Source organism: Gekko japonicus, unplaced genomic scaffold (assembly GCF_001447785.1).
Source record: "Gekko japonicus isolate JY-2015 unplaced genomic scaffold, Gekko_japonicus_V1.1 scaffold2343, whole genome shotgun sequence".
In the NCBI taxonomy this organism is placed as follows: domain Eukaryota; kingdom Metazoa; phylum Chordata; class Lepidosauria; order Squamata; family Gekkonidae; genus Gekko; species Gekko japonicus.
The window spans coordinates 248,250-267,974 of record NW_015174908.1 but is presented as its reverse complement, the minus strand read 5'-3'; the positions used below and the strand labels follow the sequence as shown (position 1 = coordinate 267,974).

The 19,725-nt window shown below is 46.0% G+C and overlaps 1 protein-coding gene across 1 annotated transcript; it reads right to left on the bottom strand.

Moving 5' to 3' along the window:
* Nucleotides 1-173: 173 nt before the first annotated feature.
* On the bottom strand, nucleotides 174-19,504 carry RBPJ (recombination signal binding protein for immunoglobulin kappa J region). The gene is made up of 9 exons (XM_015425022.1): nucleotides 19,416-19,504; nucleotides 17,091-17,256; nucleotides 15,379-15,553; nucleotides 14,581-14,718; nucleotides 13,956-14,068; nucleotides 10,202-10,342; nucleotides 7,863-8,018; nucleotides 4,080-4,183; nucleotides 174-790 (listed from the first exon to the last, which is right to left on the bottom strand). The coding sequence occupies exons 1-9, from the start codon at nucleotides 19,502-19,504 to the stop codon at nucleotides 475-477; spliced, it is 1,398 nt and encodes a 465-aa protein (XP_015280508.1). The 3' UTR covers nucleotides 174-474.
* Between the last annotated feature and the right edge of the window lie 221 nt (nucleotides 19,505-19,725).

The following is a 19,725-nucleotide window of genomic DNA, read 5'->3' as shown; positions in this document are numbered from 1 at the left end:
TTGGAACCTGAATACACTTCAGAGCAAATGCTCAGAGGAAAAAAAAATTATATAGAAACTATTTGGTAACAAAAGCGTACTATATGTTGTGATACAAAAAGGTATGGTGAAAATGTACCTTTTATACTAAAGCGTTCCTTGGTCCATAAAAACTATATTATGTCCATGTTTGCTAGTTCAACTCGCCCCCCCTCAACCATTTTTATTATTTTTAAACTCATGCCCATTTTTATAAAGACAGCTAAAAATAGAATTTGAATACAGACTATTCCTTCCCCACCCCGCCACTCTTTCTTTCTTTCTTTTTAACATTTGCGGCTTCCGTTGGGATCAGCACTTGCAGGTGATTGAAGTTCAAATAAGTAGTGAAGAGGTGTTCTTCTCCCCCCATGAAACCACAAAAATTGTTCAGTTTTATTTTTTGAAGCACTTGAAAGTCGATTTTTTAAAAAAGGTCCACATCGAGAGCAGTGGTTAGGAAACTACCGTTGCCGTTGATGATGTGACATTGGTTGGATTTGTGCTGACGTTTGTGTAACTTCCCTCACTGTTTGCATTTGTTTCACTAGAGGCCAGGAGGCTCGAGTTGGCCCTGAGGATTGCTCCAGCGGCGCTGCAGTGGGGCCGGGGGCCTGGCTCCGGCGTGTAAGTAAACGTAAGGCTGGTGGAGTAGATGATGCCATCGTTGCGGACCAACGTTACTGGCACCTGGACGGGCTGACGAACCCACCGCCAGCCTTCCCGGAAGGCAGAAATGTCAGGAACAACACACAGCATACTCTCGGCACACCTGGTGAGAAGGCGAGAGAAAGGGGGTTAGATGCCAAGGACATGTGTCGCTAAGAAGGGGGCAATTCAGGCTATTTTGAGAATCCACGGGGAGCTTGTGAATTCTGAACCCTGGCAGACCAAAAGCTGAACTCTGAAAGAAGCATAAACTATTAAATATGAGCTGAAAAATGAGCTGAAAAATGGAAGGATTTTTTAAAAACTGACAGTTTATTCTGCCATTTTCACTACTTTGCAAATATTTCTCATGATTCTGCTCATCGTTGTGGAAGAAAAGTAGCTACATGGTGTAATGATTCCTTGTTTTAAGAGTGTGTGTGTCTCTCTTTAAATATTTGGTTGGAGTGCAGTGATAGCAGAGTAGAGTGATTGAGACAGACAAGTGCGCTGTGACTGGTGGATGAGAGAGTGTGGAAGGAGTTGTTTTGAAATGAATCTCTGTGTGTCTTGGAGAGTTATGGAAGTCAGTTAGAGAAATCAGTTGGAGTTTTGTGTTGGAGATATTCAGTTAGTGAGTCAGTGAGTGAGCTGACAAGAGTCTGTGTGAAAACTTAAAGAGTAAAGAGTTCAGAATACAAGTCTGTAAAAGCTAAAGTTGTGAAGGAGCTATGAGAAGGGTCTGTGAGACTCTAGAGTGGTGAAAGAGAACCTATAGTGAAAAGAGCTAAGCCAGTGTGGCTGCCAGTTAAAGAAAGAGATTCCTGTCAGAGTGGGATCTTAATGTTAAGAAGATTGTGTGTGATACCTCACCAGTTTATTCATCATCTCCTTATTCCATAAGAGTTACAGTTAACCAGCAACTCCTTTTTGTTCCTAAATCAATAAATCATATTTGGTTTAAGTTTAACCCAGAATTCAGTTCAATCCTTCCTTAGGGCCACATAGACCTTTGGTCACATTACCAACAATAGCTAATGAGGGAAGATTTGGAATTTGTTTAAATTCCTGGTGGCAGCAGAAACTACCCAGTTTGTGAACACCAAGTATAATTTAAAGTGAAAACCAGTCCTCCCCAAATAAGAGGACGCCACACATAGTTGCAGAACTTCTACAACTAGCCATATGAAATCTTAATAGGCCTCCTGAAATTCCAACAGACATTGCACACGAGAATAAATTTGCAACCCGAAGGGCCAAACAATAGTCAAAGAAACTGATCACCAAGAAACTCAAGAGGCTGTGGTACAACGCAAAAATCTTTGACTTTTCTGCGATCCCCTGGAACTACGGAAATGGATGCATTAGGCGGATTGGTCTATCAGTGGCTATTAGCCACAGTGACTGAGGGGAACCTCCACATTCTGAATCCCTGAGCCAGGAGGCAGCATCATGGGAAGGCCTCGGCCTCTCTGCCCTGATGTTGGCCAGTCCGGGGGAGACGGCTGGTCACTGTGTGAGAGTGAGACAGGAGGCGGGACTCGCTGGGTCATTGCTCTGATCCAGCAGGGCTCTTCTGATGTTCTTTGGTCTTAATCAGGGTAGTAAACGTTAATCAGACTAATTACTGCAGCATTGTGGCCATTTTTAATTGGTGAGAATGCAAAGTACGAAACACGTGTTTTTCGGTTCTTGCATAGGTGCGTGTTAAGCGCCATCACGCTGCTTCCGATCTATGGAGACCCTGTGAATTAAAGTCCTCCAAATCGTCCCATCATGAACAGCCTTGCTCGGGTCTTGCAAACGGAGGGGCCCCCCTTGTGGCCTCCTGACTTATTTATTTATTATTTTAGATTTCTATCCCGCCTTGCCTGCACATGCAGGCTCAAGGCAGCGTAAAGGTAAAGGTTTCCCTTGCTCGAAAGCCAGCCGAGTCCGACTCTAGGGTTGCGGTGCTCATCTCCGTTTCCAAGCCGAAGAGCCAGCGCTGTCCGAAGACGTTCCCGTGGTCATGGGGCCGGCATGACTAAACACCGAGGCGCACGGAACGCTGTTACCTTCCCACTGAAGTGGTACCTATTGATCTACTTGCCATTTCTTGCTTTTGAACTGCTAGATAGATTAAAATGCCATAAAATACAAATGCATAGATTAAACACATAGATCACAATGCATATACAATGCAATGCATATACAATGCAATACATAGATTACAAATACATAGATTAAAATACCATAGAGTACAAATGCATAGTGTAAAATTCAAACCCTAATATACATAAGGTACAATTGATAGAGATGGCGTTTACTGGCGTTTAGGCCAGTATCCAGTTGTCTTAATGCTGGTAACTTAGCATGGGCCTTGATGGTTCAGTTTCCAGCCCTCATTCCTCAGTGGCGGCTCCTAGTCGAAGGCCCGGTGGAAGAGCTCCATTTTTCAGGCCCTGCGGAACTGTAAAAGGTCCCGCAGGGCCCTGATGTCTTCCGGGAGCTCGTTCCACCAGTATGGAGCCGCCACTGAGAAGGCCCTGGCCCTGGCAGAGGCCAGTCTGGCAGCTTTTAGGCCAGGGACAGTCAGGCGATTTTGGGTCCCTGACCTCAGTGCTCTCTATCTCCTTGATGGAGTCTGTCCCTCCCATGCTGGGTCTTCCTCTTTTTCCTGTTGCCGTCCACTTTTCCCAGCACTGCTGTCCTTTCCAGTGACTCCTGTCTTCTCATCATGTGACTAGTTCGGTCACTTTAGCTGCAAGGGAGATTTCAGGCTCGATTTGATCTGGAACCCACTGATTTGTCTTTTGGGTGGTTGATAAGGAAAGGGGAACTGCGGTGTCTCAAGTGGTTAAGACGCTAAACTGCAGGCTGTGGAAGGTCGGTAGTTCAGCAGTTCGAGACCCGAGTGTGCCGCATGACGGAGTGAGCTCCCGTCTCTAGTTCCAGCTCCTGCCAACCTATCAGTTCAAAAGCAAGAGATTGCAAGTAGATAAATAGGGACCACTTCGGTGGGAAGGTAACAGTGTTCTGTGCGCCTTGGTGTTTAGTCATGCCAGCCACATGACCACGGAAACTTCTTCGGACAGCGCTGGCTCTTCGGCTTTGAAACGGAGATGAGCACCGCAACCCTAGAGTCGGATTCGACTGGCTTTCGAGCAAGGGAACCTTTACCTTAAGGGCCTTTCTTCCAACTGATTGGCAACTTTTGATTATTAAATTGCAAGTCCTCACATTTTCTTCAGGATCACAGAAAGCCACTTATTTTAAGGCTTTGAGAGTGGGTAAAAGTGAATTTGATGACTAAGCCTGAGCAATTAACAGCCTCAAACCTCTACAGGGCCCAGAAGAATCAACGCGCCCCCACACATTCCAAACCCACCACGTTAAAAAAAGAAAGAAAGACCCAAGGAGCAGTACGGCACCTGTACATTGTTTCCGCTTCAACATCCCCAAACCAGACGCGTAAATTTGGAGTGAAGTTCTGCCCTGTCAGTTCCAGCATTGCTACGTCTCCGCCACCATTCAGCTAGGGAAGGGGAAAAGGCAACATTAACCCCAAGCAGAAAGGCAAGGAAGTACCATCACTCGCAGAACACAGCATACTCAAAAATGCCACCTAACACAAGCACAGATGCCGCCCTATAATTTACGATGTTGAGCTAACTGGCATTAAAGGAAGAAATCTGCTGAGTCAATAGCTGGCGAAAAGAGAGTTGGGTCCAGCATTCATTCCTTTTATTATCCTTGTTTTTAGAAAAAGGATACTTTAAAAATAATCAATAGCTTCTTCAGACACTGAGTTAGTCTCAACTCTGCTTACAGCTGCTAAAATAGTTACTGTGGTATACTGGGGGAAAACACAGAACTCCCTTCTATAAAAGAGTAAAATGTAGCCGTATTAACTATATTAACATACTACCAAAGGATGCAGAGAAATAATTTGTACGAACAGGTTTTGTGAATGCTGGGTGATCTTTATTATGTATTGGAATTTTAAAAATTAGAGATAAAACACATTTTGTTTTTTATGAATGGTTGTAAACACCTTTATTTTCTTCAGAGAACAAATGAAGGTGATCATTACTTCTACCTGCCTGTAGTTGTGTTAACTCACTGTACCAGGCCAAAGTCCTAAATAAAACCATGTCAAAATATACCCTAGACATGATATTTCATTAGCCACAAAATATAAGGGCCTTTTTATGCATGAAATATTTAAGTTCACAGCAAATGAAATATCCAGGGAATAACTATTTTTTTTATTTTTTTGTAAAGAACATCTTACTGGCCATAAGATGATGGTAAACTTTATATTATTTTGTAACCTGATAAGAGGTTTTTTTCTTTTTCTTCCTACATTCGTAATGGAGGAAATGATTGAGCATATTACAATGTTATAATGTAGAGGCTACTGAAATAAACATTAAACTAGGTAGCTACTGAGAATATGCAAGATAATAAATATTAGGGGCTGACAATATGAAAAACTTTTAGGTTAGTAAATAAGGTGTGGGGTAATTGAAAATTATATGGGCAAAATGACTTTAATGGTGTAATGAGACACAGCTGGGACTGGTTGAGAAACTGTTCGAAGAGAATAGGTAGAAAAGCAATTGTCACTCTAGCTTTAAGCTGCTTAAAAGTGTGAAATTCTAATGACTTCTTAAGTAAGTAGATTAATAGGGAATAACAGAAAGTTAATAACAAGTTAAATTTATTATCAGACTTGTAACTTTGATGAAGTATATACCTTGGGATCAAAACTTTGATAGACTGAGCATATGTGCTAAATGATACTCTTGGAGGAAACCCATAACATATTGGTTATGTTATGTTAGTTTATTATTGTGGTGAAGCTTTTTGTGGTCTTCTTTTTTATGTTTGAAAACCAATAAAAATACACGTTAAAAAAAATTAAGTTCACACCTAAAGATGCACCATGCAAATGCCACTAAAGCGTGTTTGCAAACGCATGCACCAAGGAGGGACACTCATCAGAAGAAAACCACAGTGCTGTGGATGGGCGTTAAGACCATAAAGATTTGCATTCAAAGCCTCACTCAGCCATGAACGTGGTCCAGTTTACACTGAGTCTTATCTACCTCACAGAGCTATTGTGAGTATAAAATGTGTGCACCAGTGTGCACAATGGTAGGAGAATGGAATTTTGCAGCACTTAAGATTAACAACTAAAGAAGCAACATTGGTAAAATTACATATATTAATTTCAAGGCTAAATGAAGAACGTGGGTTAAACCATGAGAGCCAATTTGGTGTCGTGGTTAGGAGCGTGGAGTCAAATCTGGGAGAACCAGGTTTGATTCCCCACTCCTCCACATGCAGCTGCTGGCATGACCTTGGGTCAGTCACAGCTCTCTCAGAGCTGTTCTGGAAAGAGCTCTCTCAGCCCCACCTACCTCACAGGCAGTGTTCCCTCTAAGCTGAGTTAGTGTGAGCTAGCTCACAGGTTTTTAGCCTCTGGCTCACACATTTTTGTCTTAGCTCAGGAAGGACGGCTCCAGAGCAAACTAATTTATACAGTAGCCAGATCGCTCACTCACAACTTTAATGCCAGTAGCTCAGAAAGTAAAATTTTTGCTCACAAGACTCCACAGCTTAGAAGGAGCATTGCTCACAGGGTGTCTGTTGTGGGGAGGGGAAGGGAAAGGAGATTGTAAACCACTGTGAGACTCCTTTGGGTAGTGAAGGGCGGGGTGTAAATCCAATCTCTTCTTCTTAAACACCAAGACAGCATTCCACCAGTATAAGAGTTGGGAGCAGGGCTGGTCCCAGGATTTTCTGCACACTAGGCGAGGCTACCTTCTGCCGCCCCCCCCCCCCCGTGCGCCCACCAATTTTCAAACATAAATGCCTTTTAGGAAGAATGAAAAACACAAAATTTGAAATTGCTAATTTCTTTCTTTTTTTTTAATTGTGAGAACAAGTAATACAATCTCTGATTTTCTCTCTCAAAAAGAAAAACACAAATCACAAAGCATTTTGAAAAGTCCTGTTAATTGTGAGACAGTACATATTTCTGGTGGCCTATTGTCCAGTTCGTCAAAATTCCCTGAACTCCAAGACTTGACAGGCATGCAGTTACCCTGCCCTCGTTCTTTAAAAAAGGTTCAGCTCCCCTGTTTCTCATGATTTTTAGTACGGTAGCCAACCTCCAGGTGGTGGCTGGAGACCTCCTGGTATTAAAACTGATCTCCAGGCAATTCATTGTGTGCTCATGAGTCTGTGTGCATGCCTAGAATTTTGGTACATGAGGCCCAATCCTGCACTGTGAGGAGAAGTTCCCCTCTACTGGAAGAGTGCACAACAGTAAGAGGATTGCTCCTTCTCCCCCACTTGTTTAGGAAGATACAGTCGGCCCCCTCCCCGAGCAGCACCACCGTGAGGCCACGCCTGGAGGGAGGACCAGGCAGCAAGGAAAGGGCTTGCTTGAGTCTCGGTCGGCCGTGGCGGCAGCGGCGTGGGCCAAACCTGTTGCCTTCAGTCCCGGGGAAGGGCAGGCGGGGCGGGGCCGGCCCTGGAGGCCCGGAGGAGCCCCTTTCGTCTGGGGGGGGAGTGGGGAGGCTCTCCCCCACAGCTGTGCCCAACCAACCTTACATTCCAGGGGCCGGGGGTGCAGACTCTTTTCAAGTCCACGACTGGGCAGGCGGGAGGCATGGCAGAGCGGCAGCGGGCGGCTGACGGGCGGTGTGTGCAGCACATGCTCGGCCTCGGCGGCTTCACGATGGAGCACACGCACACAGGCACTGAGGAACAGCGGGCAAGTGGAGCAGCGCGCAGGCGCAGGGCTTTTGTTTGGTGAGGTGAGCGAGGGAGGGGAGGGCAGGGCCCGGCCAAGCAGCAGCGACGACAAAGGAGGAGCACTGGCCGCGCTGCATAGGCAAGGAGACGCACAGGCAGCCGGGCAACGAGCGGGGAGTGGAGCGGTGTGCACAGCACACTGCGCAGGCAGGGCTTTGAGGCGAGGGAGGGGCCGGGTTGGGCGGCATCAGGCCAGTGTGGCACCCATCGGCATGGGGCACTCTAGGCGTGGGGCACTCTAGGCAAGTGCCTAAAATTTGTCTATGACGGTCTGGCCCTGGCTGGGAGGGAGGGAATTACTGAGAATCACCCAATCCCCTTATGTTAGTGGGGAACAACTCACAGAACCTCCGTCAAATAAAAACCCAAATTGGAAAAGGACTTACTTGAAGACTTTCCACAACAGGTACAGGTGTTACTGGAGCATGGACTGGTCCCATCCCCTCATAAAAGGTATACTCTGCTTTATCCGTGCTAATGATCGTCCACGAAGCTCCGTCGTTAATCATCTCTTTATTTGGTTCTTTGGGGCATGGAGTGGCCTTTGGTGGGGGTGGGGGGAAGCAGCAGAATTAGGCAAGACGCTGACAAAGACGCTGACAGGGAGGCATAGAAAATACACAACTTGGCTTTGATGTGACAAACTGGGGGACAAAGTTCCTTCTTTAAATGATAAAGAATCATACGTCAGTCTATGCGGGCCTACCTTTGCACCTGACCCAGAACACAGCCGCGTGGGTCCTTACCGCCCCCCGCCTCCCCGTACAGCACACATTCAGCCTGTGCTGCGCGAGCTGCACTGGCTTCCAGTCAAGCACTGGATCAGGTTCAAGGTTTTGGTTCTGACCTTTAAGGCCCTTAACGGTCGGGGACTTACATACCTTCGGAACCACCTCTCTCAGTAAGCCCCTGGAAGAATGTGACACTCAGGGAATAAGAACCTCCCGATGGCCCCTGCCTGGTGGAAGTCTCTGCCGGAAAGCATCCGCGCCCTGTGGGAGTTGTTGCCTTTCCGCAGAGGGCAGGTCAGGCAGAGATGTTCCGCCAGGCCTCTGGTTGAGGACGGCACCTGGCACTCTCACGTATCCTCCCCACCCCTCAATACCCGCCCCCCCCCCCCGAGGCTGGGGAGCTGATTTTTCCTCTTTTCTTTCCGTCATCTTGTCATGTATGTTGTTTATGTATTGACTTGTTTTTAGGGAGGTTTAATTGCTGGTTTTAATTTAAACTATTTATTGTATGCTGTCTTGTCGTAAGCCACCCTGAGCCCCACTTGAAGGGAAGGGTGGCCTAGCAAATCCAATTTAATAAATAAAACATTACAACTTGTGTATGTTGGGGGGGGGGGAGCCCCTGGTCCCTTGCATGCTCGCCCTGCCTTATAAAGCGCACACTCAGCCACAAAGTGGTAACAAGTCAGGGCCTCAACAGGGTACCAAGATAGATCTGTAAGCATTAAGCTGCACTGTGCTGACTCCCAAGTGCTGTGGTGGTACAATGGGCTTTTCTGCATTCTCATTTTCCTCACTTATAAGTTCCTGTTTCTTCCTGGGCAGGCGGGGTGTGTGTGTGTGTCTTTTCCACATATGTTTTGTTGCCTATAGTGGCCGATTTGATATTACACCACTTTCTGTCTGGCATAAAAACCTGCAGGGAGCCAAACACGTGCAGAACATAAAATACCCTGAAAAAACAGGAACTTGCAGCGAGGAAAATGAGAATGTGAGGAAAAAACCAATGTTGGGCCAAATACGGATTCATTTACATAGTTTCCATTGTCTTTGCTTCCCTTCTACAGTCTTCTATCATCTCTTTTCCTCAAAGTCTTGGCTGGAGCAGCATAAATTTCCAAGACAGCCTTTTATCACCGGGATCTTCTCCAGGCCTAGAGATGTAAAATTTCCGGAAATTTTGAAGCTTGGAAAAAAACCCTTTTTTCCCCAGTTTTTTTCGGGGGGAAACAGAAATTTTCGGAAAAATTGAAAAAAATGCTACATTAGCACTTCTTTTGTCTTTTCTAGATTGAAAGTCATTCTGTTACTTTAGGAACATAAAATATCACTATGGACATTTTTACTTGGCATGAAATTATCACAACTAGCATATTAAAAATATAGTGTATCCAAACAGTTATTACAAACAGAATACCCGCCCACATGCAAAAACAAAACTGAAACCTTTTTCTTTTCTCGTGACAATAGCACCTATATATATATATATATGTGAAATAATTTGGAAAATATTTGAACACCTTGTCTTAAAATATTTTATCCATCATGTTAAAATAAAACGTTCCATAATCAAAATTTTTTCTTTTCTTTTTTCAATTTTTTCAATTTTTTGGAAAAAAACAAAAAAGGCTTCAGGAGGGAAAAAAAGGGTTTTTTCCAGGCCTTCACATCTCTATCCAGGCCTCTCAAATTTTTAAAAAACTCAACCTTTTCAAAATAAGTCCACCCACCCCCACCTGCAAAAGAACTAAGCATGGTTAAATGACACCGTATGGACACATCCATCCCTGGCCTTCCCAGCACTGGCAACCCGTAGCCTCTCCCGGGGTCCAGAAACCACCCAACCCTGCTGCCATGGTCCGTCTAGTGACACCCATGTGGCTAGAATCCACAGGCAGCTCCGGCGGACTTCATACATTCTGCTCCCTGGATAAGCAACATTGCAGTACAATTTGTTTTGCATTTTGTACAACCTGCTTAGTCTACTAACTTACTTGAAACTGAATAATTCTCTCTTGAGAAAGGCACAAATACATTCTTTCTGTGTCTTTAAGGTAAAACGCACACTTATGGAGCTGTGACACTGGATCGTCCGCGTCTAGTAATGCAGTCTGTTTGTCCACTTTCCGAATTATCTGCGCAAGAAGCACACAGAAATGGTTAGAATTCCAGTGTATGTCTTTTGCAGTGAAACAGATGGATTTCACTTGTTCTGTGCCAGCCTATACACCTAGATAGAAATAAATATCCCTAGACATCTACGTTAGGGCCAGCTAAGATACCAGCTAGCTTCCATAGGTCCATCACATTCTGCATGCATGATGCACTTTGAAATGCTCAGGGTGCTTTACATGTGTTATATAATTCACAATGATCCTGTAAGGCAGGAAAGGCCAGATCTGGACTGGGTGCTGTGCTGCTCACAGCTTCCTCTCTTCACTTTCACAACGGACTACATTAAGCATTTCAATTCAATAACAGACTTAAGGACTTGCAGTAGTTCTGCAACATGGATTTAGACTTTTAGGCAGTGTGCTCTGCTGATCTATCCGAGATACCTTATACAGAAGAGAGGGTTCAAAATAAATAGCTTATATAAGAACATAAGATCATAAGAGATGCCAATGTTGGATCAGGCCAAAGGCCCATCCAGTTCAACACTGTCACACAGTGGCCAAAAATACAGGTGCCATCAGGAGGTCCACCAGTGGGGCCAGGACATAAGAAGCCCTCCCATTGTTGAACCCCCCCCCCCCCAAGCACCAAGAAGACAGAGCATCACTTGCCCCAGAGCCCCTATCTATACCTTGTGGCTAATAGCCACTGATGGACCTCTGCTCCATATGCTTATCTAATTCCCTTTTGAAGCCGTCCATGCTTGTAGCCGCCACCACTTCCTGTGGCAGTGAATTCCATGTGTTTGGGTGAAGAAGTACTTCCTTTTATCCGTTCTAACCTGACCGCTCAGCAATTTCATGGAGTGCCCACGAGTTCTTGTATGGTGAGAAAGGGAGAAAAATACCTCTTTCTCTACCTGCTCTTTCCCATGCATAATCTTATAAACCTCAATCATATCTCCCCTCAGTTATCGTTTCTCCAAGCGAAAGAGCCCTAAGCGCTTTAACCTTTCCTCATAGGGAAAGTGTTCCAACCCTTTTATCATTCGAGTTGCCCTTTTCTGCACTTTTTCCAAAGCTATAATATCCTTTTTAAGGTGTGGTGACCAGAACTGCACACAGTATTCCAAATGAGGTCGCACCATTGATTTATATAGCGGCATTATGATATTGGCTGATCTGTTTACAATACCCTTCCTAATAATCCCCAGCATAGCATTGGCCTTCTTTATTGCAGTCACACACTGTCTCGACGCAGCCATAAAGTGCTTTCATGCTTGGTCTAAGTTATTAAATGCTTGGCGGAATAACTCCGTCTTCGCCGCTTTCCGGAACTGGCCGAGATCCTGGAGGGCACGGATCTCATGAGGGAGCTGGTTCCATAATATTGGTGCTACCAAGGAGAACGCCCTAGTTCTAGTCGATGTTAATTTGGCATCCCTAGGGCCAGGGGGGACCAGACGGTCCTGTGACTCAGATCTCAGTGCTCTTGGGGGAACATACGGGAAAAGGCGGTCCCGCAGGTAGACAGGCCCCAGACCATAAAGGGCTTTAAAAGTCATAACCAGCACCTTGAAGCATATCCGGAACGCTATTGGCAGCCAGTGCAGCGCCCTCAGCACCGGCTGGATGTGTTCCCTCACTGGGGCACCAACCAACAGCCTAGCTGCGGCATTCTGCACCAGCTGCAGCTTCCAAAGTTGCCCCAAGGGCAGCCCCATGTAGAGAGCATTGCAGTAGTCCAATCTTGAGGTGACCATTGCATGGATCACTGACGCCAGATCAAGGAAGGGGACCAACTGCCTGATCAGCCGTAGATGGTAAAAGGCTGCCTTGGCAGTGGCTGCTACCTGGGCCTCCATTGTCAAGGAAGCATCCAGGAGCACTCCCAGACTCCTGACCCTCGGAGCTGGCACCAATGGCGCCCCACCGAAGGCCGGGAGTGGGACCCCTACCCCCGTACCGCTCCGATTCAGGCATAGGACCTCCGTCTTCGTCGGATTTAGTTTCAGTCGACTCTGTCCGAGCCAGTCCGCTACGTCCCGCAATGCCCGGTCCAGATTTTCCAGTTCCGAGCCAGACCGGCCACCCAACAGCAGATAGAGCTGGGTGTCATCCGCGTATTGATGACAACCCAGCCCATGCCTCCGGGCAATCTGGGCAAGGGGGCACATATAGATGTTAAACAACATCGGCGAGAGCACAGCTCCCTGTGGCACTCCACACTCTAGTGGGTGCCTCTGGGATGTACTCTCGCCGAGCGCCACCCTTTGTCCCCGACCTTGGAGGAAGGAGACAAGCCACTGCAAGGCGAGTCCCCGAATCCCCACTTCGGTGAGACGGTGAGCGAGCAACTGGTGATCGACCATGTCGAACACAGCCGACAGGTTCAACAGCAGAAGTACCGCTGTCCCGCCCTGATCCAGATGCCTACGGAGGTCATCCGTGAGGGCCACCAGTGCTGTCTCAGTCCCATGGCCCGGGCGGAAGCCGGACTGGAACGGATCCAGCGCGGAGGTGTCATCCAGAAAGGCCTGCAACTGTGTCGCCACCGCCCTCTCTATTACTTTGCCTAAATAAGGCAAATTGGAAACCGGCCGGTAGTTAGCCAAATCGGCCGGATCCAATGCTGGTATTTTTAAGGAGAGGGCGGACTATCGCCTCCTTGAGAGCCTCCAGGAACAAACCCTCCAAGAGGGATCTGTTCACAATATCCCGAAGAGGACCTCGCAACCCCTCCCGGCTAGCTTTAATCAGCCAAGAGGGGCACGGATCAAGGCTGCAAGTAGTTGAGCGCACAGCCGAGATCAATCTGTCAACCTCCTCTAGACTGAGAGGGCCGAAACAATCTAGAATGGGACCAGAAGACGTGCTAGGAGCCTCGAGTTCACATACTGTTTCAAATGTAGCTGGGAGGTCATGACGGAGCGACAAGTTCAGCTCTGGCAACATACATATCCAGTCTGATAGTTCCTAAGGATGAATTGCTAGTCAAAACCTGTATATCTTGGTTCACTTTAAGAGGTGTTTAATTAGAAATTAAAGATATTAAAGTTACAGCAAGGCAGCTGTAGCAAGCGTGGCGTAGTGATTAAGGTGTCTTTCTTTCTTTCTTTCTTTCTTTCTTTCTTTCTTTCTTTCTTTCTTTCTTTCTTTCTTTCTTTCTTTCTTTCTTTCTTTCTTTCTTTCTCTTCTCCTCTGACCTAGAGATCTTGACTAGTAATCAAGTCAATGATGAATAGGGAGAAAAGGAAGAAAAGGAAGAAAAGGAAGTAAAGAACTTCAAGACAGAGAGGACAGGCCACACCGTATCAGAGAAGATGTCTTGTCACAGGCTGCCTGAACTCTCGTGGCCGAAACAGGGAGTTTAGCTCAGAAAATAATATTTGCTGGCCTGCAGCCCATTAGAGATTCAGTTAAGGTGTTGGAATACCGTCCGGGAGGGCCAGGTTTACAGCCCCACTCGGCCACGGAAGCTTGCTGGGTGACCACAGGACCATCACACATACTCTCAGCCTAACCTCCTTCATGGGGTTGCTGTGAGGATATGATAGAAAAGGGGGAGAAGAGGGTAAGACAGCGCTGGTCCCCCACGGGGGAGAAAGACAAGTTATAAAGTAAAGAAACATACCAATCTTGGGAGTGCCATGCCAGTGACTGAGCATACAAGCTTGACTGTCTGTCCATAATGAATATAGCCGTCTCGAACGGTGAATTCTTCTCCTTCCGATTCATCATCATCCACTGCACAAAGAAGAGGTTTTAGAACGTAATGTCAGACTCCTAGATAGCAATTTGTTTATTGAAGAATCATATTCCAGGCTAGAGCAGTATGGTGTCAGAACTTAGGTTCTGGCGGGAGAATCCACAGATATAGACAGTTCAAACAGCCCCCCCCCCTTGCAACCAATCACATTTCATAGCCATTCTGCCTAGCTTTTTCATGCACACTCCACTCACTCCCCCCCCCCCAATTATACGGTCCCGTTATCTACAACAGCAAGCTGGCACAGTTTTGATTTCAAGGTCCTCCCTAGACAAGGGAGGTATCTTGGGAAGAGTTACGACGCCTACAATAGCCATTCACCCCCTGCAGGAATTTCCCTCCCCCCCTTACAATCATGGCAAACTAAGACAGAGTTGGACACGTAAGGAAGCCCGTCAATATATTATACCCAACAGCAGGCATGTTATGACATCACACAATCATACGCCATCAAGGGTTTTTTAAAATATACAAGTCAACCTTTACTCACAGAGGTGAATGTAAAAGGCTCCCCACTGCTGTGAGCTGGCATGGAAGTTTCCCCCTTCCACATGCAAGTATCTGGTGCTAACAGTTTGCGACCGGAGTCTGTTAAATAGTGCCACTTTTGTCCCTGATGCGATGCACACTGGAAGAAAACAGACTTCAGTGTATCAGCCCATAAACATGACAGGGTGCTCAAAACACTCACTTTAAAAGCAAACACATATATTTAAATGGTTTATACAAGCAACGCCATGAAATCCATAGGTAAAGTATTTCTTATAAAAAACTGAAGTGCTTTGGACAGAAGCTCAAACCCACAGGTGTGTCTTTCAGAAAAGCAGTCCCCCAAACCCATGCAAAACTGATTTTTCTGGCAGTGCAGATCTTTAAAAATGATGCTTTGGTGGCAGCGGCAACCGGTGTTCCCTCTAAGCTGAGTTTGTGTGAGCTAGCTCACAGTTTTTTTAGCCTCCGGCTCACAGATTTTTGTCTCTGCTCAGGAAGGAGGGCTCCGGAGCACATTAATTTATGCAGTAGCCAAACTGCTCACTCACAACTTTAATACCAGTAGCTCACAAAGTAGAATTTTTGCTCACAAGACTCCACAGCTTAGAGGGAGCACTGGCGGCAACCATTCTGTGACTGGCTCCTCCTCCTCTGGTAGCCATTCTGGGGCAGTCATTTTGTAGCTGCACCCTGTCAGAATTCCAATGGTGCCTGCAGGCTCAAAAAGGTTGGGGACCCCTGCTCTAAGTTGATGCATCTGCAACATCCACAGTTGTCGCTCACTGCTAATACTCACAGTCCGCATTTTTCAGTGACTGTTTCTTTTTAGAAGGCTTTGAGATGACTTTGATCCGTTTACTGAGGAACACGCCAATATCGTCGCTATTGCCGTAGAACATTTTTACCGATAACATGAAGTGCTTTCTCTTGTCGGAGTCGGATATGTACAAGGTTTTAGCTGTGCAATAGTTCTGTGGAAGAGAGCAGACCGCTATTTTCTATTTCATCCCAAAGACAGACACCCAAGTGAGATATGTGCAAGTCCTGGGTCAACTTGGTCAGGAGATTTAGGAGGCGAAATGCAGAAAAAGGAATCTTTTCAGTAAGCGATATTTAAAAAATAAAATAAATGACCAGTGTATCTTTCAGCATGGCTCTACTTTGTAGTTCTTTTGTAGTCACGCTTAAGGAAATTTTTAAAGTAAATTAAGTCTGCAACCTTATGCAGATCTGCTTCTAAGTGCTCCTTCCCTTCAACAGCTCCTTCCCTTATGGCATCCCCCAAAATCATGAAACTCTATAGGGTAGCTGAAGAACTGAAGCTGCTTTATACTGATCAGACCATTGGTTCACCAGGTTCAATATGGTCTACTCGGACAGTGGCTCTCCAGTGTCCCAGGAAAACGCAATATAGATTGGCGTTTTCCAGTAGTTGTACTGTATTGTAATTTTATTTTTTTTAACAGCGTGTGCATGTCGTCTTGCTGCCTGATAGACAGCCTTTAAGGCAACTCACAACAAGAGACAAATATGACATGACAACAGGAATGGGGTTGTTGTTTTTTTTAAGTGGATGACAGTGCAAATGATTGTGCAAAATGTCCTTCGCTGCTGCTCTTCTTCAAGAGGCCCACATTAAAACCCTATATAAATGGATCAAATCCGGGATTGTGTGGAAATTGCTTATTAAACTGCTCCCCCCCAACGATACAGCACAATGGAGTGGAGGAGTTAAAAAAGTTTAGTGAGCTATTTCCAAACCATCCCTGAGAGAGAGCTTTCGAGAACTGCTCATGAGAGGACAGCTCTGAGAGAGCTATGGCTGACTCAAGGTCACACCAGGAGCTGCATGTGGAGGAGGAGTGGGGAATCAGACCCAGCTCTCCCAGATTAGAGACCACGCCCCTAACCACTACACCTGGCTCTCAGTTTCAGAAGCTTTAGAAGAAGTCTTAGAAGCTTCAGCAGTGGTTTCTAGGGACTGCAACAAGAAAAAGAAATTATGCAGACAGTTCACGTTTTAGCCACCCACCTTTACTCCATACTGGAGGCAATGCAAACAGCTGCCACAAAGACCAAGTGTAGTGGTTAAAGGACCCAGGAGGCCCGGATTTAAACCCTCACACTACCATGAAACCTGCTGCGTCACCGTGAGCTGGTCAGTCTTGTAGCCTAGCCTACATCACAGGGCTGTTGTGAGGCTAAAAAATGAAGCTAGGGAAACCACAGGGGGTCCCCTCCTTGGAGGAAGGGTAGGATGAACACGTAACTAGAAAGACAAGGGAGATCTTACTGACGGGGAGCCAAGACGGTGCAAAACAGTGACTGACTGACAGTTCACAGAACAAAGTAGTGAGCCTCCCGACCCAGTTTTATCCCTCTGCTCCATCAAAGAATTTAACACCTTTAACACCATTGTAAACTGTGAGGCAATCAAAATACTCAAAATGAACGAGGCAGTCGTCAGCATGGCAGTCTGTAGGCAACACGGCAGTCCTCAAACCCCACCTTTCCTTCCAGGTTCAGCTGCTGCATTTCTTGGTCACTGTTCCCAATCCCAATAAAGGCGCAGGGTTGGGACTCCTGTTCGGAGCAGCCGTCCCGCTCCATCTGCTCTTTTTTTTTCTTCCACCCGCTGCCCATAAGGTAGACACATGGCGGGGGGCAAAAAAACCTAAGGGAAAGACGAGGTGCGTTAGGGTCACATCTCCGTTAGGTGTACTTTGTTAAGGACTCTTTACTGGACTGTGTACGTTATGCACAAAATTAACAGAAGCCACACTAAGAAAAGCTGGATTTTGTGACCTATTTGTTGTTGTTGTTGTTCAGCCGAACAGCCGAGTCAGACTCTTTGCAACCCCATGGACCACATCACACCAGGCCCTCCTGTTTTCCACCGTCCTCCGGAGTTTGCTGAATGTTCGTTGCATCGATAACACTGTCTAACCATCTCATCCTTTGCCATTTTCTTCTTCTTTGACCTTCAATCCTTCCCAGCATCAGGGTCTTCTCCAGGGAGTGCTCCCTTCTCAATTGGTGGCCAAAGTATTTGAGCTTCAGTTTCAGTATCTGGCCTTCCAAGGAACAGTCAGGGTTGATTTCCTTTAGGACTGACTGATTTGATCTCCTTGCAGTCCAAGGGACTCTCAAGGGTCTTCTCCAGCACCATAATTAAAAAGAATCTATTCTTCAGCGCTCGGCCTTCCTTATGGTCCAACGCTCGCAGCCATACATGACTACTGGGAATACCATTGCTTTGACCATATGGACTTTTGTTGGCAGGGTGATGTCTCTACTTTTTATTATGCCGTCTAGGTTTGCCATCGCTTTCCTCCCAAGGAGCAGGCGTTTTGTGACCTATATTGATCACCAAAAAGGAAACCGGCTTGTATGCACATGCTAACTTTATCCTTCGCTATAGCTACTAGAAGTATCAGAACTTAAGCAAACAGTGTCTCTTCAGTGCTGAAGCTCTGCTCCAGGTTTCCAAGATTTTACCATCCACTGAGCACACACTCCCACCACAACTTGGCCTAAAAACTTGCTATGTTTAAAATGAGATTTTGAAGATGCTGACCTGAAACCACCACCCCCAACCATCATCCCTGTGACACAATTATGACTGCCCAGGGTAATTTCCTGCAGGAGCGCACAGGAGTGGAGCTCCGGCAGTAAAGAGCCCAGAGGGTGGGCACGTGCAATAAGCCCCACCCCCTGCTCCCAGCAGCCCTCAGTCAGAGCAAGAAGCAGCCAGGTGTTGCAGAGCCCCCCCCCCCGGCCCAAAACAGTCCAGTGGCACCTTTCAGACCAAGCTTTATTCAGGTACAAGCTCTCCCTCCTCTGTGAGGGCAGATCTGTGTGTCCCCCGCCCCCAGTAGCTAGCAATCCAAAACAGCCCACTGGAGCCTGAGAGGTGGGTGTTGCCTTCTGACACACTTCTGGTGATGTCAGGGGGTGTGGCATATGCAAATAAGCTATGCTAATGAGTTATGCTAATGAGCTCCTGCATCTCTTTTTCTACGAAATGACCCCTGATGACTGCAAATCTGTAGAAGATACTCAGCCCTGGCTTTGCCATAGGACAAAGTTATCTACACTGCTCCAGATTAGGCAGAAGTCTCAGGCACAACCCAGTCAAAGGTTTGCATTTAAAAGTCCCACTATGTTTAGTGGAAGAAAGCCAAGTGTGCACTTTTTTTCTGATGAAACCTGCGGGACCCCAAATTGCTTAACTTCAGTTGGATCGTACCCATAGCCTTGGTCAGTCTTCTCACAGCACTTCAGACACACCTTTTCTGATATGACATATTCCTGATGTTTTACAAAATGTCGTTCCATTCTACAGCAAATTGGTTTTGCCTTGCAACAGAGAACTTTAGTCTATAGGAATGAAGGGACGCTAGGAACCTTTTATAACAGAGTATTAACTGAGGAAGAGAACTGAAAGTTATCACAGCTAATAAAGCACATTTCCCTAGAAAATCCTCCCCTGCAAGCTTCTGCTGTGGTATTTGCTGGAAATATTTGGTAACTTTTAAAAACAGACATAGGTTTCATTCTGCTTTTGTCTTTCGGCCTGCTTCTAAATGCCATCTGGTGGCCACTAGATGGAGCTGCACACAAAACACGAGGGCCATCTGATGGACCAAACAATCAGGCAAACTGTGTTTTTTAAACACCAATTTTAGACATACCTAGAACCAAGTTTATACTGAATAACTTAAGGATCCTGGAGAAACAATTTGTAATGCAGCCCCATCAAATGAGACTTCCAGGAACCAGGGGGGAGCAAGAAAAGCTGGAGAGCCAGTTCACATATGACATTTTCTGTACCTCTTTTCATTCCCGTAAGATTTCTGTGCAACTTTTGCATGAAGGATTAGGACTGTTTGATCACCTCGCTCCTTTAAATAATTTCTCATTGCTTCCCTGAAAAAGGAAAAAGTACAATAAAAGTTATTAAAAAAATTATTTTGTACATTATAGGATTTGCACATTTCTAAATTTTGATAGTTCTTTTTGCTAGAAAAACAAGCCAAAATCTATTGAAGCACCAGTGGTGGTGGTGGTGGAAGAAGAAAGAAGAAAGAAGAAGAGGAGGAGGAGGAGGAAGAAGAGGAGGAGGAGGAAGAGGAGGAGGAGG

What these genes read in the sequence shown, in the direction of transcription:
- RBPJ (XM_015425022.1), bottom strand. Translation starts at nt 19,504, where the DNA reads ATGAGAAATTATTTAAAGGAGCGAGGTGATCAAACAGTCCTAATCCTT. An exon ending in AGCCTTTTACATTCACCTCT is followed by an intron (nt 14,069 to 14,580) that starts GTGAGTAAAGGT and finishes TTCTTTGTGCAG; the next exon opens with TGGATGATGATGAATCGGAA. An exon ending in AGAGAATTATTCAGTTTCAA is followed by an intron (nt 8,019 to 10,201) that starts GTAAGTTAGTAG and finishes CCCCCACCAAAG; the next exon opens with GCCACTCCATGCCCCAAAGA.